General features: G+C 45.9%; 1 protein-coding gene across 30 annotated transcripts in view; it reads left to right on the top strand.

Annotated features, from left to right (window-relative positions):
* Positions 1-17,410, top strand: part of LOC108388231 (uncharacterized) — a 139,531-nt gene that overhangs the window by 100,562 nt on the left and 21,559 nt on the right. For 6 of the 30 annotated variants that reach the window (XM_073215434.1, XM_073215433.1, XM_073215431.1 and 3 more), the window contains one exon: positions 6,263-8,864. The exons of 17 other annotated variants lie outside the window; for them this stretch is intronic. In XM_073215434.1, coding sequence (XP_073071535.1) covers positions 6,263-6,471 — 209 coding nt within the window. In that variant the 3' untranslated portion in view covers positions 6,472-8,864. Of the gene's footprint in view, positions 1-6,262; positions 8,865-13,837; positions 14,023-14,869; positions 14,888-17,410 lie in introns of those variants that run through there. 7 more of the 30 variants (XR_012122269.1, XM_073215445.1, XM_073215436.1 and 4 more) reach the window with 3 other exon arrangements.

Here is a 17,410-nt window from a genome sequence, read left to right as displayed (position 1 = left end):
GGCTCCTCAGCATGCCAAACAGAACACTGGGCTTCAGGGTGGGGCGTGTAGCAGGCGGGGCCTGGTGTTTGGCAGATGTCGCAGCCTGAGGGCCTGGAGGTGACTTGGTGGCATCAGTGGCTGGTATTGCAGGAGAGGCAGGGGTCAGCCCTGAGAAAGTGGCTGTGGATCTGAAGTCTGAGAAGGGCCTGGGAGGGGCCCTGGCTGTGAAGAGCCAAGAGGGCCCAGAAAGCCAGGTGTCTTAAGGGACAAACAGGCCGTGGTGGCTGCCACTCCAGCAGATTCTTGGAAGAGGAACAGAAAAAGGGAATTCTAGTGCCTCAAATGTGATGGTATTTGGTGCTCTAGAAGCCTTGCTGTGCCAGGGATTCAGGAGTCAACAAATATGACTCATCTCTACCACAGGTTCTTAATGTATTCATTCCCCCAAATCATAGAAGGGCTCCTTATTTCTACCCTTCACAGATTATCAGACAGACAGCAGGGGATAAAACGGCCTAGCAGGGGTTAAATGTGTGGACACTGAGGAAAATCCAATAATCTGAACTCAAGCACTGCTCAGAGCAGCTAAGGAATGGGGCTGCAAACCAACAGCTGTCTGACTACCAGAATGAGGCTGCCTTCTCCAGTTCTAAGGATGGCAGCCCCTTCCCTACAATCTGCTCCTGATGAGAGGGTTCTGAAGCTAGCAGGCTTGCACCAGCTCAGATGTGCTAAACCAGAGCAGGTTCAACCTTTTTAGCGACTGACAGGCATGCTGCTTTCATGTTAGCCTAAGCAGAGGCTGATGGCACTGTGTGCTCCACAGAAAGCTCTCCCGCTCACCTGGGAAAGATGGTAGGCCCAGGGGGTTTGGCTTCTTCTTCAAGCTCCCCAGCAGCAGGTTAGTACTTGGGGCTGGGAGGGAGACTGAGGAAGCAGCAGTCCCAGCAGCAGGCAGGGTGAGATTAGAAGGTGGAGTGGCAGGTCGGTTCACACTGTCAGAGTTCGAGGCAGTTTCTAAGGAAGAAAGAAAGGATTGTTCTCCCTTGTAGGAGAATTCTTTCCAGGGGCATCACAGAGCACGGGGAGGCTCAGGGACTCAGGAGAACTCATGTAGAAATGCTTCCTCTCAATCTCAATGCTCACTGTTCTTGGTTTCCACTGAGAACCCAAGAAGTGGATTTCTCAGAGGGGAAAGACCAGTATAACCAAAGGATACCATCTCTGGAGTGTGTAATTAACCTATATTCCTTACCCGTCTTATCCTCCAAGACCCTGTTCAGCCATTGTAACATAACTTGCTTCTCCTGGTGAAAATCTTTGGTCGTGATTGAGTAGCCAAGCATGGGAGCTGGAGGCTACCAAGAGAAAAAGGAGAAGCCAAGCCAGTCAGATGGAAATGAAAGAAACCTGTACTGACCCTTCCATTCCTGAGATGCAGGGGAGCCAGGCTGGGGTGGGCAGGGGCCGGTGGACAGACCATACCAAGATCAGCGGGATCCCTCACCTGGAGGGCACCAGGAGAGACTTGTGTCTGCGTGGCCGTGAGCTGCTGGGTGTCGCTGGAGAATCCCAGGAGTTCTGCTCCCTGCATATGGTTGTATCTGCAACTAAAGTAACAGACTTACTTTCTTCCTCCTCTCTTCCAGAAATGGAGAGGTTTGTCTATGCAGCCTCACTTTTAATACTGAACTTTCACTAGGTGTCTCTGAGATTCTGTCTTCCATGGCTTGGGCTCTTGAATGGTGTTGGCCAGATTATTTCTAACAGTCAAGAAGACATGAAGTGGTAATTGCTCCAAATGTGTGCACATGGTTGCTTACTGGACAGAAATTGCCTGGAGTGCTCAGATTCCCCCACCTAGGCTTACCTTACCCCAAACCTCCCAGATGGCCTGGGTTATGCTATATGAGTCTGGGCAACCTTTCTCCATTACCAGACCATAAAGCCCGAATGACAGGAACGTCTATCTCTGTAACTACCAAGCCCCACACAAATCAAGGCTCAATACGTGTTTCTAGTGAGTTGTAGTCCATGTGCCCTCCATACACACTACCACCAACACATGCCACGTGTTCATCAACTTACCATGTTCTTCCTGGGACTGCTTGTCTCTTACCAAGGGAGCTGAGTACCTGGAATCATTAGAAAGGTCCTCTTCTCTGATTCATGAATCAGGAGTAGTTTCCTTAAAAAAAAAAAAGAAAGAAAGCTCCTCTTCTCTGTAGGAGGAAGCACAATTAAGTTTAGAAAAGTACTGGATAACTCCTTATACCCTCCTAACTACCAACTGACCAAAGTCTAGAACAACCATGACTAAGATCTCAGTGTGTCAAGACAACAAAAAGAAGCAAAGAAAATTCCTAAAGAAATGAAGGGAGGCAGTTCACAGAAGCCACAGAGACACCTTTGTCTTAAAACAAGCAGAAAACAATCTTCAGAACCTTACATACAACCTGCCAAGTTTCTGAGAGTCCTAGTCACACCTCCATCTCAAGAAAGTTGCATTCTAGTCGGTCACCTAGAGGGTCAGCTGGGGTCTAGAATGTGAAGCCTGCTGCCCACTCCCATCAGTCATTCTGTTCCATGCAAGCCCTTCCCCTTATGCCCCAGACCCTCACACTGCAGCATGAAGGGGAGCAGAGGCTGGTGTGGTCACTGTGTGATGACTGCAAGAGACGAGAGCGATTCAGGGTGGCACTGTCTCTGCACTTAGGTGTGAACCGCTTTGATTCTCCAAATTGGAGTCTCAGAAAGCCTGAGAGCCAAGTAAATTTCCCTCTTTTCCTGCCCTCTCATTAATCCACACAGCAAATCACAGATTACCTTAGTTTCTTTGCTGGCCTCTCTGCTGTCTGCGAGCGGGATGAGGCAGGGCTGGAGAAGGGTGAGGCACTGGGATGCCTTCTCTTCCACAGCTAAAAGCCAAACAAGTCACATGACTGACCCTACAGAATAACGTATGATCCGACCTTCAACATAATTCTGTGGCTCTAATCCAGCACTGTATGTAAAGTCTCCTTTTGAAGTGACTAAAAAACTTTACTTTGTGAAGAGGGGCTTCTGAAAAGTGAGTCAATTGCCAGTATTTGAAAGGGTCCTCATTGGCCAAAGTTGGAAAATTTGCATCAGAAAGAGTAGCTACACTATTTTTGTTCTAGGACTGTCATAATCTAATAAGAAAAGTATAAAAATGCTTCAAGAGCTTTTTAACTCTATTCAGGTGTACTGATTATTTGCTAAGTTCTCACCAAAGCAGTTCAATCACAAAGTTAATATCCTACCATCCATAAATTAAAAACAAACACTTTAGCGGCCCACCTACACCCCCCCCCCCCAGTGCTCTCATTTTGTTCAGTCTGTAAGAGAAGAACTTCACAGGTCACAGATAAGGGCCTGTGCATGGTGCACATAATCACTGTTTATTCCAGTTTTGGGAAGGATAATACAGAGCCCTCAGGTATAGGCTCACTGGGGTCTAGAAAAATTACCAACCTGGAGAACATGAGAAACCTCTTTTGACCATAATAATAGTTATTTTCTCTCTGACCTCCACAAAAATCCTTCAGTCTTTTATGCTAAGTCATCATAAATATACACCCAAAGTCAAACGTTTTAAAAACCTGAATGTTCACCTTTTCAAATAAATGTACTTATCAAGGATCTAGTGTCAGCTAAGTTTTGAATTTTGTTGTATCACTCAGCTACTGGGACCAAACAAAAACACAAGTCTTTTTAATCGAATCATCTTTATCAGTCAAGTTATATCCATCAAGGAGGTTTCCAGGGTACACCTCTTTGAGCTTGGATGAGACAATTTATTGTTCCAATGAAAAAAAGTAACAAAACCTATTATAGTACTATGCTTTAAAGACAGAAGATATTTTCACCTGAAGTAGGGATATTTTAAGTGATGTTACCAAGGATTCTGCTAAACCCATACTATATTAAAGTTCAGAGCTTTAAGAAATGAAAGAAGGATTTGCAACAACATGGATGGGGCTAGAGGGTATTATGCCCGGTGAAGTAAGCCAGGTGGAGAACAAGTATCAAAAAATTTCACTCATCTGTGGAGCGTAAGAACAAATGAAAAACTGAAGGCACAAAACAGCAGCTGACTCACAGAACCCGAGAATGGACTAACAGTTACCAAAGGGAAAGGAACTGTGGACAGTGGGTTGGAAGGGGAATATGGGCCATTACGATCAGTACACGTGATGTAGGGGGTGGGATACGGGGAAGGCAGTATAGAACACAGAGAAGACAAGTAGTGATTCTGAGACAGACTATGGGCTTAGGGAGAATAGGGTGAGGGCCTCTAGAAAAATATCCCTACCAAAACTCCATATTAAACAATTAAAGTCAGAGTCACATTAATTCCCTAAAGTAAAATATCAAACTAGGAATATGAGCAAAATTCAGTGAAGATTAAAACTAAAAAGCCAGGAATAACCTGGCCTGGGATGTTTGAATATCCCCCAGGTAAGAAAGTACCTCAGCATAGCCCATGTCTCCATTGTGTCAATTAAATAAGGCTGTTGTAAAATTTACTTTAGCCTGCTAAAAGGCCCAGTTTATCTTTTTTACCCAGATGCTGCTTTTCCTCCTCCAGCCCCTAATCAAGTAATATATAACCTGGGCAATTAATTTAGCAGGCAGGCCCAGCCATAAATAACATACTAAAGGGCAGGAAGGATTCCATCTTAAAGATAAGATTGCATTTTTACACCCAAGAAGTTAAGAAGTAAGATTCTTACTATTTAACAAACAAAACAATAACTCAGCTCACCTTGAAAGCAAGACAAGCAGCCTTGATTGATACACTCACAAACCAAGAAACTACTATTTTGAGAAAGAATCAAAGCAGTAAATCTTATGTTAACTCTGCCAAATAGTCCAGAAAACTGATAAGAAACGTAGTGTCTCTTCAAAGATAAAAATTTAGAGACCACTTGGTGGGTCTGCATCCCTAGCTCTGTCTCTCAGCCGCCTATAAATTCCCTAGATAACCACTACGGGCTCTCTTGTACCCTCCTGGCTCATGCAAGGAGGTCTGTCCTGTCACTGTATCCATAAAAGTCTCCCTGGCTTTCTTACCTTGACTGTTTGCTAAGTTCATTCTGAGACTCCACAAACAAGAACCCCAGCATCATTTTGGGGGGCACATCTGGGATAACTTCAGAGGTGATTATCAGTATCCAAGCCTGCTTTTTCTTTCACTGTCCTTATAGAAGGAAGCCGTCTATGGCACACAGCATTGAGCACTGGTCAGCCATTTAAATGGGACTAGCCTGGCTGGCATTCTCAAAGTCTGAGCAACAGGTCCCCCTGTCTCCCTTGGGAGCCAGGAATGTCACCTGAGTGGAGGCCAGGATTCCCTTTTAGAGGCATCTCCTTGGATGCGAGGGACTGAGGAAAGCTGTGGGCAACTGAGAGTCTAGGCTGAGGCTACACTTGAGCGGCTTCTCAAAGGCCGGTGTATCTGAAATCAGACTCCGATAGCCCGACTGGGTATCCATGAGGAGTGTCTCTCTTTGTCTCTTGACTTCCATCCTGCTTCTTCATGCTGCCCTGGCCTCTGAGTGAGGCAGGGGGCATTCCTAACTCTCTTCTAACTTCATCAGTTTCATGGAACCTGATGCTCACCACTGCACCATAGGAGATCTATGCTTTGCTCTTATTCCTGACAATACTGCACTTTTTTTTTATCTCATCAAAATGTGTCTGGGCACCCGTTAGCCACTTAAAAGATGATTAGCGTTTGCTACCAGTCTTAAGTCTTGGGTGAAAGGTTTCCTGGTGTCTGCCACTCCTTGATCCCCCACCTCCAGATGGATGGGAATGTCGGGGAGTGGCTGAGCTGATTTCCTACTTTCCTATCCTAATCTGCGGACTCCGAGGGCAGACCAGACCAGTAGACAGTGGTCCTTGGATCTCAGCTCTTGCTGATCGATTCAGTGGTGCTGAGTAAGCCTCCGACTATGCGAGAGATGCAGATGACCCCCAACCTCTTGTCTCACAGATCAGATTTCTTACAGTAGGTGACTAGCAGGATCATTCCCAGGCAGTGGGAGAAACTGGTGTTTAAGAGTATAGACCCCCATAAATGTCCATAGCAGCCTCTGAATTTTATCTCTGGCCTTGGCAAAAAGTTCCATTGCTCCCCATTCAAAGCAGTCCTTTTAGGCCTGTGCCATTTTCTCCTGTGTAATGTCAATCAAGTCTGTAAAGTAATCAAGCTGAAACCTGAGACTAACATGTAAATGGCTCTATTCTGTAGATCCCCCATCCTTAGAGGCAGTCATCCTGGCGCTAAGCATTTCCGTTTATGCAGCCCCCAGGGAAGAGAAACAGGTTTGTGACTTGGATCAAGGCTCTGGCACCAAGAAGTCACACAGTCCCTGCACTTATCGGACAGGTAGGGGGCCCTCAAAGAATGATCCCGAGTGTACTATGCTAAAGCTCCGTGCAGAGAAAACTCAAATCTAGATTAGAACTCCCAAAAGGTGTAAAGTAGGAGCACACCGGTGAGGTCCCCACTACCAGCTCTGAGGTGACTCTTGCTTAGTGGGAAGGCAAGAGGGGAATCAAGGCAAGGTGTAGGCCACACTGGTAAGGAGTGGTTAAATCCAGTAGTCCTGGCAGAAGAGGTGATTGACCACTGTCACCCAGGCTCCAAGACAAGGGCACACCCTCACAGAGAAAGGCCAACCAGGTGTTACATACCTGTCTTTCTCTTCCAGATGGGAGCTTCCTCTTCAAAGTTAAAGCCAGTTCACACCTCTGGCATGCATTCTGAATAAATGGGAGAGGTTTGATTCCCAGACCCTGAAAAAGTGCCTTATCTTCTGCACACAAGCCTGGCCTCAATACAAACTCTGATTGGAGAGGCTTGGCCCCTGAGAGAAGTATGCAGTATAAGGTTATGCAGCTAAATGTATTTTGCCACAAGAAAGGAAAATAGTCAAAAGTTCCCTGAACTACTACAATATGGAACTAGTTTTCTGAAAATTTTTTGGTGAAAATCTATTCTTATTGGGTTCATCATTATCCTCAAAAATTAAGAAGTTTTTAAAATAGACTCCCTGAGATAGAAAAAATTAATCTTCTGCAACACAGCCTGGCTTTAAATAACTGGTGCTGGAATTGTACTTGCATTTCATTTCCAGCCCCCTAGACTCACACAGTCCCTATCAGTTCAGAGCCTTCATTGGCCCTTTCAGTCTGAGGCCATCTAGACCTTAACCCAGTTATGTAAACTACTGGCCCTTAGAGTGTATTCTTGAAAATTGAAATACTTTTAACCAAGTAAGCTAAAAAGAAAGGAGGCAATTGAATATTAGTAACTCAAATCTTTGTATCAGTCTGTCTGTGTATATATTCTCTTATTAAAAGTGTTGCTAGCTGTAGTCATTACTGTAAGATAAATTTTAGCCGAAATAAGCAGGCAAAGAGAGGCAACTCCCAGGTGATGTTCCGTGGTCCAGCTATTAGAGGCTGGGGAAGTCACACCCAGTCAGGGAGGTGGGGGCTTATAAGGGGTTAGGATGGGGAGGAATGTGCAAGCTATCCTAGGGGGTGTGGAGAGTTAGAGGTATGATTGGCTAAAGGTGACATAATAGACAACTAGAAACTTTTTTTCTTTCCAAGAGGGAGGAGGCTGACATCCTGGTGTTAGTTGGCACATCAGAAGGATGGAATTCAGGAAGAGCTGTCCCCTTTCCATATAAGGCATGGACCTTGGGGGTCTGGTCTGTTCTCCTTTTATGGTATCTCTCTGTTTGCATGTCCTTGTTTTTCCCTCCTCCAGCCTAACAATTACATCTCAGTCTGTGTGTTTGTGTGTCTAAGTGTGTAAATGAAAAATATTTTTCTACCTCTGGATGGTATTAATAAAAATTGATAAAGACAAACACTTGTGAAAATTAGGCATTCTAAAACTTCCAGAAAATTCTAATTGAAAATATTAAGCATTAATGCTAATTTAAGTTGAACTGAAATGGACATGTCCTTATGGTTATGAGGTTTGACTTTATCTAATGTTTAGTTACAGTTTTGTGAGTAATCTAGCATGGTTGTTGGGAATGAGTAAACTAAGTGTACCAAGTGAACGTCTTAATAATAGTGTGTTACAATGTATTACAGTGTGTATACCTACAAACAGCCTGAGAATCTCTGTGGTAACCTAAAACCTTAGTGTTTTGCTAAGTAGACATATTTTGTGCTTAGAGATTGTGCTGTAAAGCTCATAGTTACAGAAATTATAAAATGTGTTCATAAATTTGTCAATCTAAAGGATGCTAGTGTAACAGTTTACAATAGCCTACTTCTCAGTGTTCACTGAAAATTAAAGTTCATAATAGTTTTAAGGTCTAATTAAAGCTACTTAAAATAATAAAACATCTCTGCTTGCTAAAAAAGATGTGTGTTTTAATAAGAGGTGTAAAGAATAGAAATTCGTTTTGTTGAGAATAAAAGAAAGTAATTTTGTTCTAAAGTACAGCTGTTTACTTAAAGAGGGAGAACACTGAATGTAAAAAGAAAGTTGTAGAAAGTTTGTGGAAAATTGATATAATCATGCTATGTGAAATTAAAGCAAATAAGTCAATATCAAGTACACAGCAAAACTAGAATTTTTTGTTTGTTAAAAGAACAAAGATTTATTAGTCTACAGTTAATGTTGAAAGATTGCAAAGGGTTTTTTAATTGTTTATCAAACCAGTTTCCCATGCTTAAAGTCTCAAAGAAAATGATACATGCATCCAGTTTTGATGCATCTTTCCAAGATTCCTTAGAGCAAGGTCATGTTCTCACCTTAGTCTACATAGGGTATTATTATTTAACAAAAAAGCCTTGTCAATTAAATACACAAAACAATTCTATCTCATTGTTCATAACCTGAATTTCTTTGATAGCTAAAAAGTTTGAATATATTTTCATATGTTTATTAGCCATTTCTACTTCTTTTGTGAACTGCCTTTATTTATCTTTTATGTATTAGTGTGAAGAGCACATTATGGATTGAGGATGCTAACCTTTTGTCATAAGTGATGCAAATATTTCCCCCCACAAAAAAAACAAAAACTCATGGAGCTGTACACTAAAGAGAGTGGATTTTACTAGGTGTATATTATGCCTGTTTTGAAAAATCAGCCTGAACTTGGAACCAGCCTTTCCAAATTGACCCCACCTAGGGTTAACCATTCCATTTGTTCTGTTTGGTGCCACTTTCTCTTTTACATGTCACCACTCAGTTTGGGTCTGTCTTCCAGGATGGCTAATGTGACATGCTGGGCGGGGGGGGGCAGATCTTCAGGGCCCCCTCCTGCCACCTTCCTCAGGCATCCTTCTACCCCCACCTCCATTTCTGAGCCTTCCAGATGAGGTATGCCATGTGCTTTTTGAGCCATGAACTGTTAGAGCTGGAAGGGACCTCAGAATGTGTTGGCCTCCTTTCCTCCAATGGAGAAACTGAGGCCCAGGACTGGGAAGACATGTGATGAGAATCAAGATCCTAAACCACATCTCGTGACACTTGGGCCAGGGCTGCTTGCCCTCCTGCAGGGGCCCCTGAGCCTCCCTTGCCTGCCCGTCCCAGGAGGCTGGGCAGGTGACTCGAGGCTGACCAGCTGGCGGGAGGCTTTGGAGCAGACCGTGGCTGATGGGGAGGTGGGGAAGTGAGAGTGGCCAGGGCCTCCAACACACCCCAAAGGAGGAGGGAAAGAGTCTGCTAAGGGACCAGGTTCTGCAGATTCTCCCTGGAGGCAGGATGTGGCAGATGGTTGATTTTGGTGGGTGTGGAATGGCTAAAGGCCCCTGGGGACGGGCAGGAGAGGGCACCAGTTTCTACTGTGGGAGCCCATCCATGGTGGCTCCTCAGGTAACCCTTGAACTTCATTATGAATCCAGGTAAATCCCAACAGACACAGTACTCAGGGTGGGGCTGACAACGTGGAAGAACCTGAGAGACCCCAGAGACCCTGGGAGGGGGCAGAAGGGGATGTCTTGGCATGCAGCCCTCCTGGGAGGGATGAACCCAGGGTCAGTGATGCAGGCTCCAGTTTATCCTGGTGTTTATGTTGAGTCATTGCCAATGAGCTGTGTCCACTCTTCTGCCAGGGCTCTGCACACCTCTGTGAGGATGGACGTCAGGGAAGGGTACGTATGGTGGCACCTCAGGTCTTCGGAGCCAGTTCAGAGCTGTGTCAGCCCCATGAGGAAGGTTCTCTGAAGGCCTAGAGCCCAGTGAGTGGGGGCCTGGGGCTGCCAGGGGCAGGGCCTGGGGCCCTTCTCTGCTGATCTGTACCTCAGCAGGGACAGAACTTAGGAAGAGGAGTGACTTCTCAAACCAGGCTTCACCTGAGATTCCTTTTGGGTCATGAATCCAGTTTCTGCTTGCTCCTGTTTTCTGGCTCACTGTCTGCAGACACAATGGCGCTCCCCAGAACCTGGTGTCTGCACAGAGAGCTGGATTCAGGAATTCTCCCCTGCTGTCTCCATAACCTTCCCCAGCATCCCGGAGGGCTCATGATCCTGGCAACACAGGACCTTTCCCGAGGCCGATTTTAGGCTCAGAAAATGAGATCTCCATATCTGTGGGGTCCCTTCTGGAAAGCCCCCTCCAGAAAGCCCACCTGTGTCCTCAGACAGGAGGCCCCGCCCATCTTGAAGCCCCTTGCCAGCTGGTAAGAGTCAGAGGAGACAGTTTGTGTGCATTTACATGCCAGTCTGCATTCAGTCCTGGGCTGTGAGCCTTGCCACAGGGGCTGCTGGGGAAGTCGTATGGGTGTTGGGCACGTTTGCTTGCTTTGAAGCTTGCGTCATATTCTTCAGGCTGTGTGATCTTGGGCAAGTTACTCAGCCTTTCTGAGCATCTGTATCCTCATCTGTCAAATGGAGACAGTGCCATTATGCTTACAGAACACAAACCACATAGCACTGGGCATCACATGTAGCTGCTGCTGCTGCTGGCCATGATGTGATTGAGGCTTCAGGGGAAAGGTGGTCAGCTAGGCCCAAGGCCAAGGTAGGGTTTGGATAGAAAGGCTCCTCTGTGGCTTGGTTCTCACCTCCTACCACTGCTCTGTGCGGGAGGAAGGTGCAGGGTGCTGTGGGCATCTTCATCTTGATTGGAGGCACAGACTGAGGCCCAGGAAAGGGAAGCGGACTGCCCAGCATCACACAGCCGGCTAGACCCACATGTCCCAGGGGCTACTCCCATCACCAGTCGGTGGACCTGGGGATTGGGGGATTGGATGGCCCAGGGATGGGATGTGGAATCACACCACCCGGCCAGAGCTTCAGGCAAGCCCCAGGTTGCTCGGGGTAGATGGAGGTAACCAGGCTCTCCTTGTCCAAGTGAGGTAGGGGCGGGAGTAACGAGTGTGAGCAGAATGTGTGAGCCCGCGTACAAGCCCACCAGCACATGGCAGGACAGGGCTGGGGACCAGAGCGTGACCGTGGGCACAGAGTCCCAGCTCCCTCAGGGTCCGTGCGTAATTGTGGGCGGGTCACCTGTTCACTGGGCCTCAGGTATCCGCGTGGGAGGATGATGGTCTCTGTTCTGCACTGCCTCCCAGAGGGCAGGGGCTTGGATGGGATAGTTCTGGAAGCCGTGACAAGGAGCCGGGCAGTCAGTGCGCAGCCATAAAATGCGTGTCATCCCCCGGGGATAATACGTGTCATTAACGTGAATCTTCCCTGTTTGGTAGTATTCCTTGCCTGGAGCACACAGTAGGTGTACAATCAGCACATCTCTGAGAAGAATGAAGGCCTGGGGCACTGTCGGGCATTAACTGTGATGTGTGTGTGTGAGGGGCAAGGGCCTTGGGAGGCAGCAGGTGTGGTTGACAGACATCCAGTGCGTGGACATCTGAATGGAGACAGCCTATAACCTGCGGCTTTGCGCCCCTGCCTGGTGGCCCCGGGGCAGGGACTGAGCCTGATTGACCCCAGCTCAGGGCCTGGGTTATAGCAGGTGCAGTGAAAACACTTGAGCAATTAGTTGGTGTCCCATAGCATCTGACAGATGGGTCTGAGGCCCAGGGGAGGCCCTGGAATGAGAAATGTAGGGGCAAAGGGCCTGGAAGCGGGGCATTGGGATGTAAAGGAGCGAGAATGAGAGGTGGGGTGTGGAGTGGGCAGGGCAGGTGTGGAGCCAGGTACCCAGGGGGAGAGGTTGGGTGGTCCTTCCATCTGGGGCTGATGGTCAAAAGGCCCTTGGAGAACTTCTAGCCCAAGTTCTCAATTGACAGATGGGGAAACTGAAGCCCAGACTGGGGAAGTGCCCAATCTGCACTTTGGGGTGGCAAAGGGGTTAGAAGCCAGGTGTTCTGGTACCTCTGCAGCCCACCCCTACCAACTCTGAGGTCAGGGTCCTGGGTCAAGTAGAAACCAGTGGCAGGAGGCAGGAGGGAGCCAGCCAGCTTGGGAGGCCGGGCTGGGTTGCCAGCTGGGGCCGCAGCCCATGAACCAGCACCCTGAGATTAGATCACCCACAAATGATTAGCTTTTTTCCACCAGCCTTTTCCTGACAAGAAAGGGCCTGATGTGGTGGAGAAAGACAAGTATCAAATGATTCCACTCATTTTTGGAGTATAACAAACAACAAAGCAAAAATGAAGGAACAAAACAGCAGCAGAGTCAGAGACTCCAAGAAGGGACTACTGGTTACCAAAGGGGAGGGGTTAGGGAGAGTGGGTGGGATGGGAGGGAGAAGGGGACTCAGGGGCATTATGATCAGCACACATAATATAGGGCAAGTCACGGGGAGGGCAGTATAGCACAGAGGCGACAAGTAGCAACTCTATAGCATCTTACTACACTGATCAACAGTGACTGCAGTGGGGTGTGGCGGGGACTTGATAATATGGGTGAATGTTGAAACCACAATGTTGCTCATGTGAAACCTTCATAAGATTGTATATAAATGATACCTTAAGGGGAAAAAAAGAAAGGGCTTGATGCTCCTCATTTGTGTTGCTCCTCCTGAGAAGGCCTGTTCATGTCTGGCAAGGGGTCCCTCAGGAGACACGATCACCCCAGGGGTTAGCACCACCCCAGTGCTGGCTGCTCCCTACCAGCTTCTGGCACCCAGCCGCCAGGCACTGCAGCTGCTTCAGACTGCAACCTGCCATCCATGGCTGCTTTCCTGCTACAACAGCAGAACTGAATAGTTCTCACAGAGAATGTATGGTCTGCAAAGCCTAAAATATTTGCTACTGGGACTTAAGAGAAACGGCTTGCTGACCCAGTCCCTTAGAATAATCCCTGACACATAGTAAACCCTCAATAAACATTAAATATTTTCCCAGACTACCGTCCTTATTTTTGCCATATATTTGTACTGCCTTCACTATTATTTACCTCATATTTTTCTTTAAACTGACTCTTTTTAAGGTTTTAATTAATTTCAAAAGGAAACTACATCTCTACAAAACTCACAGGTTTGATATCAATTCTACTTTAATAACAGACATTACACTACATCTGTGCTTATTAAAATGTTTAAATAGTTCAACTCCTTTTAGGAAACACTGTGCCCCACACCAAACTGTCTCTGATAAAGAACTCTCTAAGCCTCACCTTGCTGGGTCCCAAGGGTTTCCTGGGTCCCTTGAGGCCTTGCTTTGTGAAGCTCTTCTATCACCAACCTCATTTTGTGGACGGCTTTTGTGTCCCCTCCAGACTGTAAACTCCTTGAAGGCAGGGACAGTCAGTCTCTCATCTCTGAGCCTGGTGCCCACTGGTACATAGTAATCATTTACGAATATTTACTGAGCCAAACTATTGGACCCCTCATTCCTTACTACCCATGAGAATATAAACTACAAGGTTCTTCATTTGAACTTTGCAGAAAGTGAGAAAACCAACTCCCAAGGATCCCAGGGGGGATGCAGAGAAAGAGGTTGGAAGAAAGCGTTGACAACGGGCCAAGGCCTGAGTCAGGCTCAGTTCAATTCAGAAGCTCAACAAATACCAACTGGTCCTGGACTTCCCCTGCTCCCAAGATGCCAAGAATGCATTTGAACCCTTTACTGGGTATGCGTATTTTCTAGATCTATAGAACAAATGGGTTGGGCAAGTGATGGCTATTATTCCTTCCAGAACCCTAACATTTGTGATTCTGTGATTCCATGAAATGCAGCAAGTTTTGGTTTCATCACCTTTAACAATGAGCTGATGCACACAGTAAGACATTTAGGGAGGCTTGCTTTTCAGAGCAGCCAGTCCCAATTGCTAGGTGGACAGTTATGACCAGGCATTTCTCCTCCTCCTTCAGCTCCTGGTTTCTGCCTTAAACATAAGATCAGCTCAGCATCTTCATCCATCCTCTTCTAACTCATGGTTTTTGTCTTTTATCTCAAAACTTCTTCTTGGAATATCTTGTTTCCATAGGACACTGCTCTCTGCAGAGTGTCAGGTAGTTATTCTGCAAAGTCAACTTGTGCCAATATATAAACAGGGTCAGTTGGACAGTGTTATCTATACTCCTGAAGCATTTTCATTTAGCAGGGGAGCTTCGGATGTTATGTATTAATTCAAAAGAGTAACAACGGTGGAGGAATTCAACGTACTGTTGCTGGAACAGTTTTTATGTCTCATATGGACAGTTGCCTTTCTACCTGGCTATAGATTTGGCCAGTGGCAATCATATGTTCATCAAAATATAATTGGTGAACATAATGTGTGAGTGAATAAATAATGAATGAAATTAAAAAACTTTTTATTATAACCCATCTTATTATCATTCTACACATTCCTCCCCAGAAACCTGTATTGTTTAAGTGTATTTTGATGTCACAGTTCAAAGTGTGAGAATCTATCATCTTCAGATTAGCAGGAAAGCATGGATTACAGATATCTCCCCTCTCTTCTCTCCCCACAGGCATATTTGGTGAATAAGGTAAGTGGGTATCATTTAAGTCTCTTGATCTCCCACATGCAGAGTAACCTACACCATTCATTGAAGCCCCTTTAAACTGTTCTTGAAAACTCATAGTGACTTAAGTGCATTTGATCATGTTAATGAGATTCTGATCTTTGACAAAAGATAGCTTTTCAGGGCTCATGTTTTAACCTGACATGATGGAATGGATTATTTAGAAAGGATAATGATTCTGCTGTGTGGAGAATCGAGATGCCACAGCTCACCTCTATATAAACAGAAAACTTGAGCTCTGAATTCTAGTTAGTGCAAAGATTCACTAAGTAAGAAATAATTAGAGACTGACCACGGAGTGAGCACATCCCTATGGACCTGCCGGAAGGGGTCTCCCCTACCGCTGCCAGATACACAAAACTCTGGGAGCCTCATGAGTGAGTGGTGCCCAAACACTAAACAGACCTGTGAGATTTGAATCAACTAAGGATTCTCTTTTCTTTAGAAATATGTGAACACAAGCAAAACAATAAGCTCCTGGACCTCCAAGGATGCCTTCCTGGCAGTCTGGAGAGGGTGCATTCCCTGTTACTCTTGTTGCTTAACATGAGGCCCTTCCCATCAACTCTAACCTAGGTCCCTCCTGACTGCCCAGAGCGATGCCTGCCTGCCTCTGTCACACTTTTCTGGCAGAGAATTGTGTCCGTTCAGCACTTGATTACAGTCTAGTTGTGTTTATTGTGTGGAGTTCTCACCACATGCTCTTTAAAGACAGGAATGGTGTCTTCAGTCCCCTATGGCATCTCATGCAGTGCCAGACACAGCAGAGGATTCTCAGAAATTCAATGAATGTCTGAATTCCAAATGTGAGATAGGATGTTATAAAGTCACTTAAAGATTCATGGAAAGGAAGTAGACAGGGAAATGGAAGAATGCATGTTAGAACTCCCTGAAGAACCTCCAACAGGACAGCAAATGAAACTCTGAACAGCCAGGCTTGGCGTTAGCCAGAGACAAGCATCCAAGATGGCTTCCTGAAGGCTGAAGAAAACTGAACAGACACAAAAATTGCTATAGCGCCCCCTAAGGGTGACTCCTGTTACTCCCTAACTAAGGGGTAAATACCAAAACAATCATCCACAGGGCAGTGTGAGAGAGAAGGAACAAAGTGATAGCAAGTACAAGAGGGAAGCAGAGAGAGATGGAAAGTTAGATAAATGATAGAAAAGGTCAGATGGGCCGGGATATTGAGAAGAAAGGAAAAGTGGAATGGATGACAAAAAAAAAGAGGTCTGTTATTTATAGCTTGTCTTATGGTCATCTAATACCTGTCTGCCTCTGGCTGCTGTAGAGTAATACTTTATGAAGGTTATACTTCCTTAAGAAATACTATAAGGATTTAGCTTTCCTATCAGTTGCAATATTCAAAAAAGGCTGGTAATTGGGTCACCTTATTAGCAAGTAACTATAACTAAGGAGTTCTGAGAGGTTTCCAGTTAGTACCTCATCAATCTTTACAACACGCACATGAAGTGAAGAGAGAGCACAGATTATGAGTAATTAGTCCACTCAGATCCTTTCTTCAGAGGGTTTACTTCCACATGGACACTGTCTCTGTTTTCACAGATTGGAGACTTACGAGCAAGGTATAACATTGGGCACATTAGTTTTCATTAAATGTTTTCCCCTTACCTTTTTCACCCCTAACTTCACATCCTGCAAGAATTTCTTAGAATTATATAGAAAAGCCAGGGAATGCCCACGCTGAGTAATGCTTGAGTTCAGACCTTAAGTTTCTGGTGGAGTACAGCTTCAATTATGTGGGTGCCAATTAGTCAGGGTTATGAATACTCATGAGTGAAAGAGGTCAATGTAAGACACAGTCCGGACTGAGAGAGAGAGAGAGAGGAGAGGGCAGTGGCCAATTGGGGGAATAACAAGGAGAGGGGAGAGAAGGAGTCCAACTTCTGTGTGAGAATCCTCATCCCACTATCTGTGGTCCATCATAGGGCTCCGTGCAGGACACTTGCTGTTAGGAAACAACACTACTCCCCAATGGGCCCTAAGCTTTGCTGAGAAACTCGGGCTCTGCAGGATGGGATGTGGTCATATGGCAGGGCCGAGGGGACTCCCTGCAGGTCTCTGTCACTGGAATATAAATGACAATCCCTCCTACTTAGAGATTAAACAGCCTCTGGTATTTCTGCTAGAACTGTGGGCGAATAATTCCAGGCAGAACTTGACCTGTGGGCTGTTGGGGTTCCTATTTGTCTAATTAAGCTGCCAGCATGGATGCTGTAGACACTGGATATTTTTATTTGGAGGTTTGGTGGTTGTTATCTTTGCTGTGCTATCAGGAGAGAAAAGACAGAGAACAATGACCTGTTTGCCTTTTTGCAGTGTTTTCTTATTTAACAATGGTCGTTCACCTTCATGGTGTGAGAGATCCTCTCCCAGTGCCACTGGTCTGACTACAAAGACTGCAAGGGCTCATGACTGAAGGGGAGGGTGGGAGCCTTCTCTCTCAGACCCATGAAAGGGTGGGCA

Source organism: Manis javanica, chromosome 10 (assembly GCF_040802235.1).
Source record: "Manis javanica isolate MJ-LG chromosome 10, MJ_LKY, whole genome shotgun sequence".
Classification (NCBI taxonomy): Eukaryota; Metazoa; Chordata; class Mammalia; order Pholidota; family Manidae; genus Manis; species Manis javanica.
The sequence above is the reverse complement of the archived record's forward strand: the minus strand, read 5'-3'. Positions and strand labels throughout refer to the sequence as shown.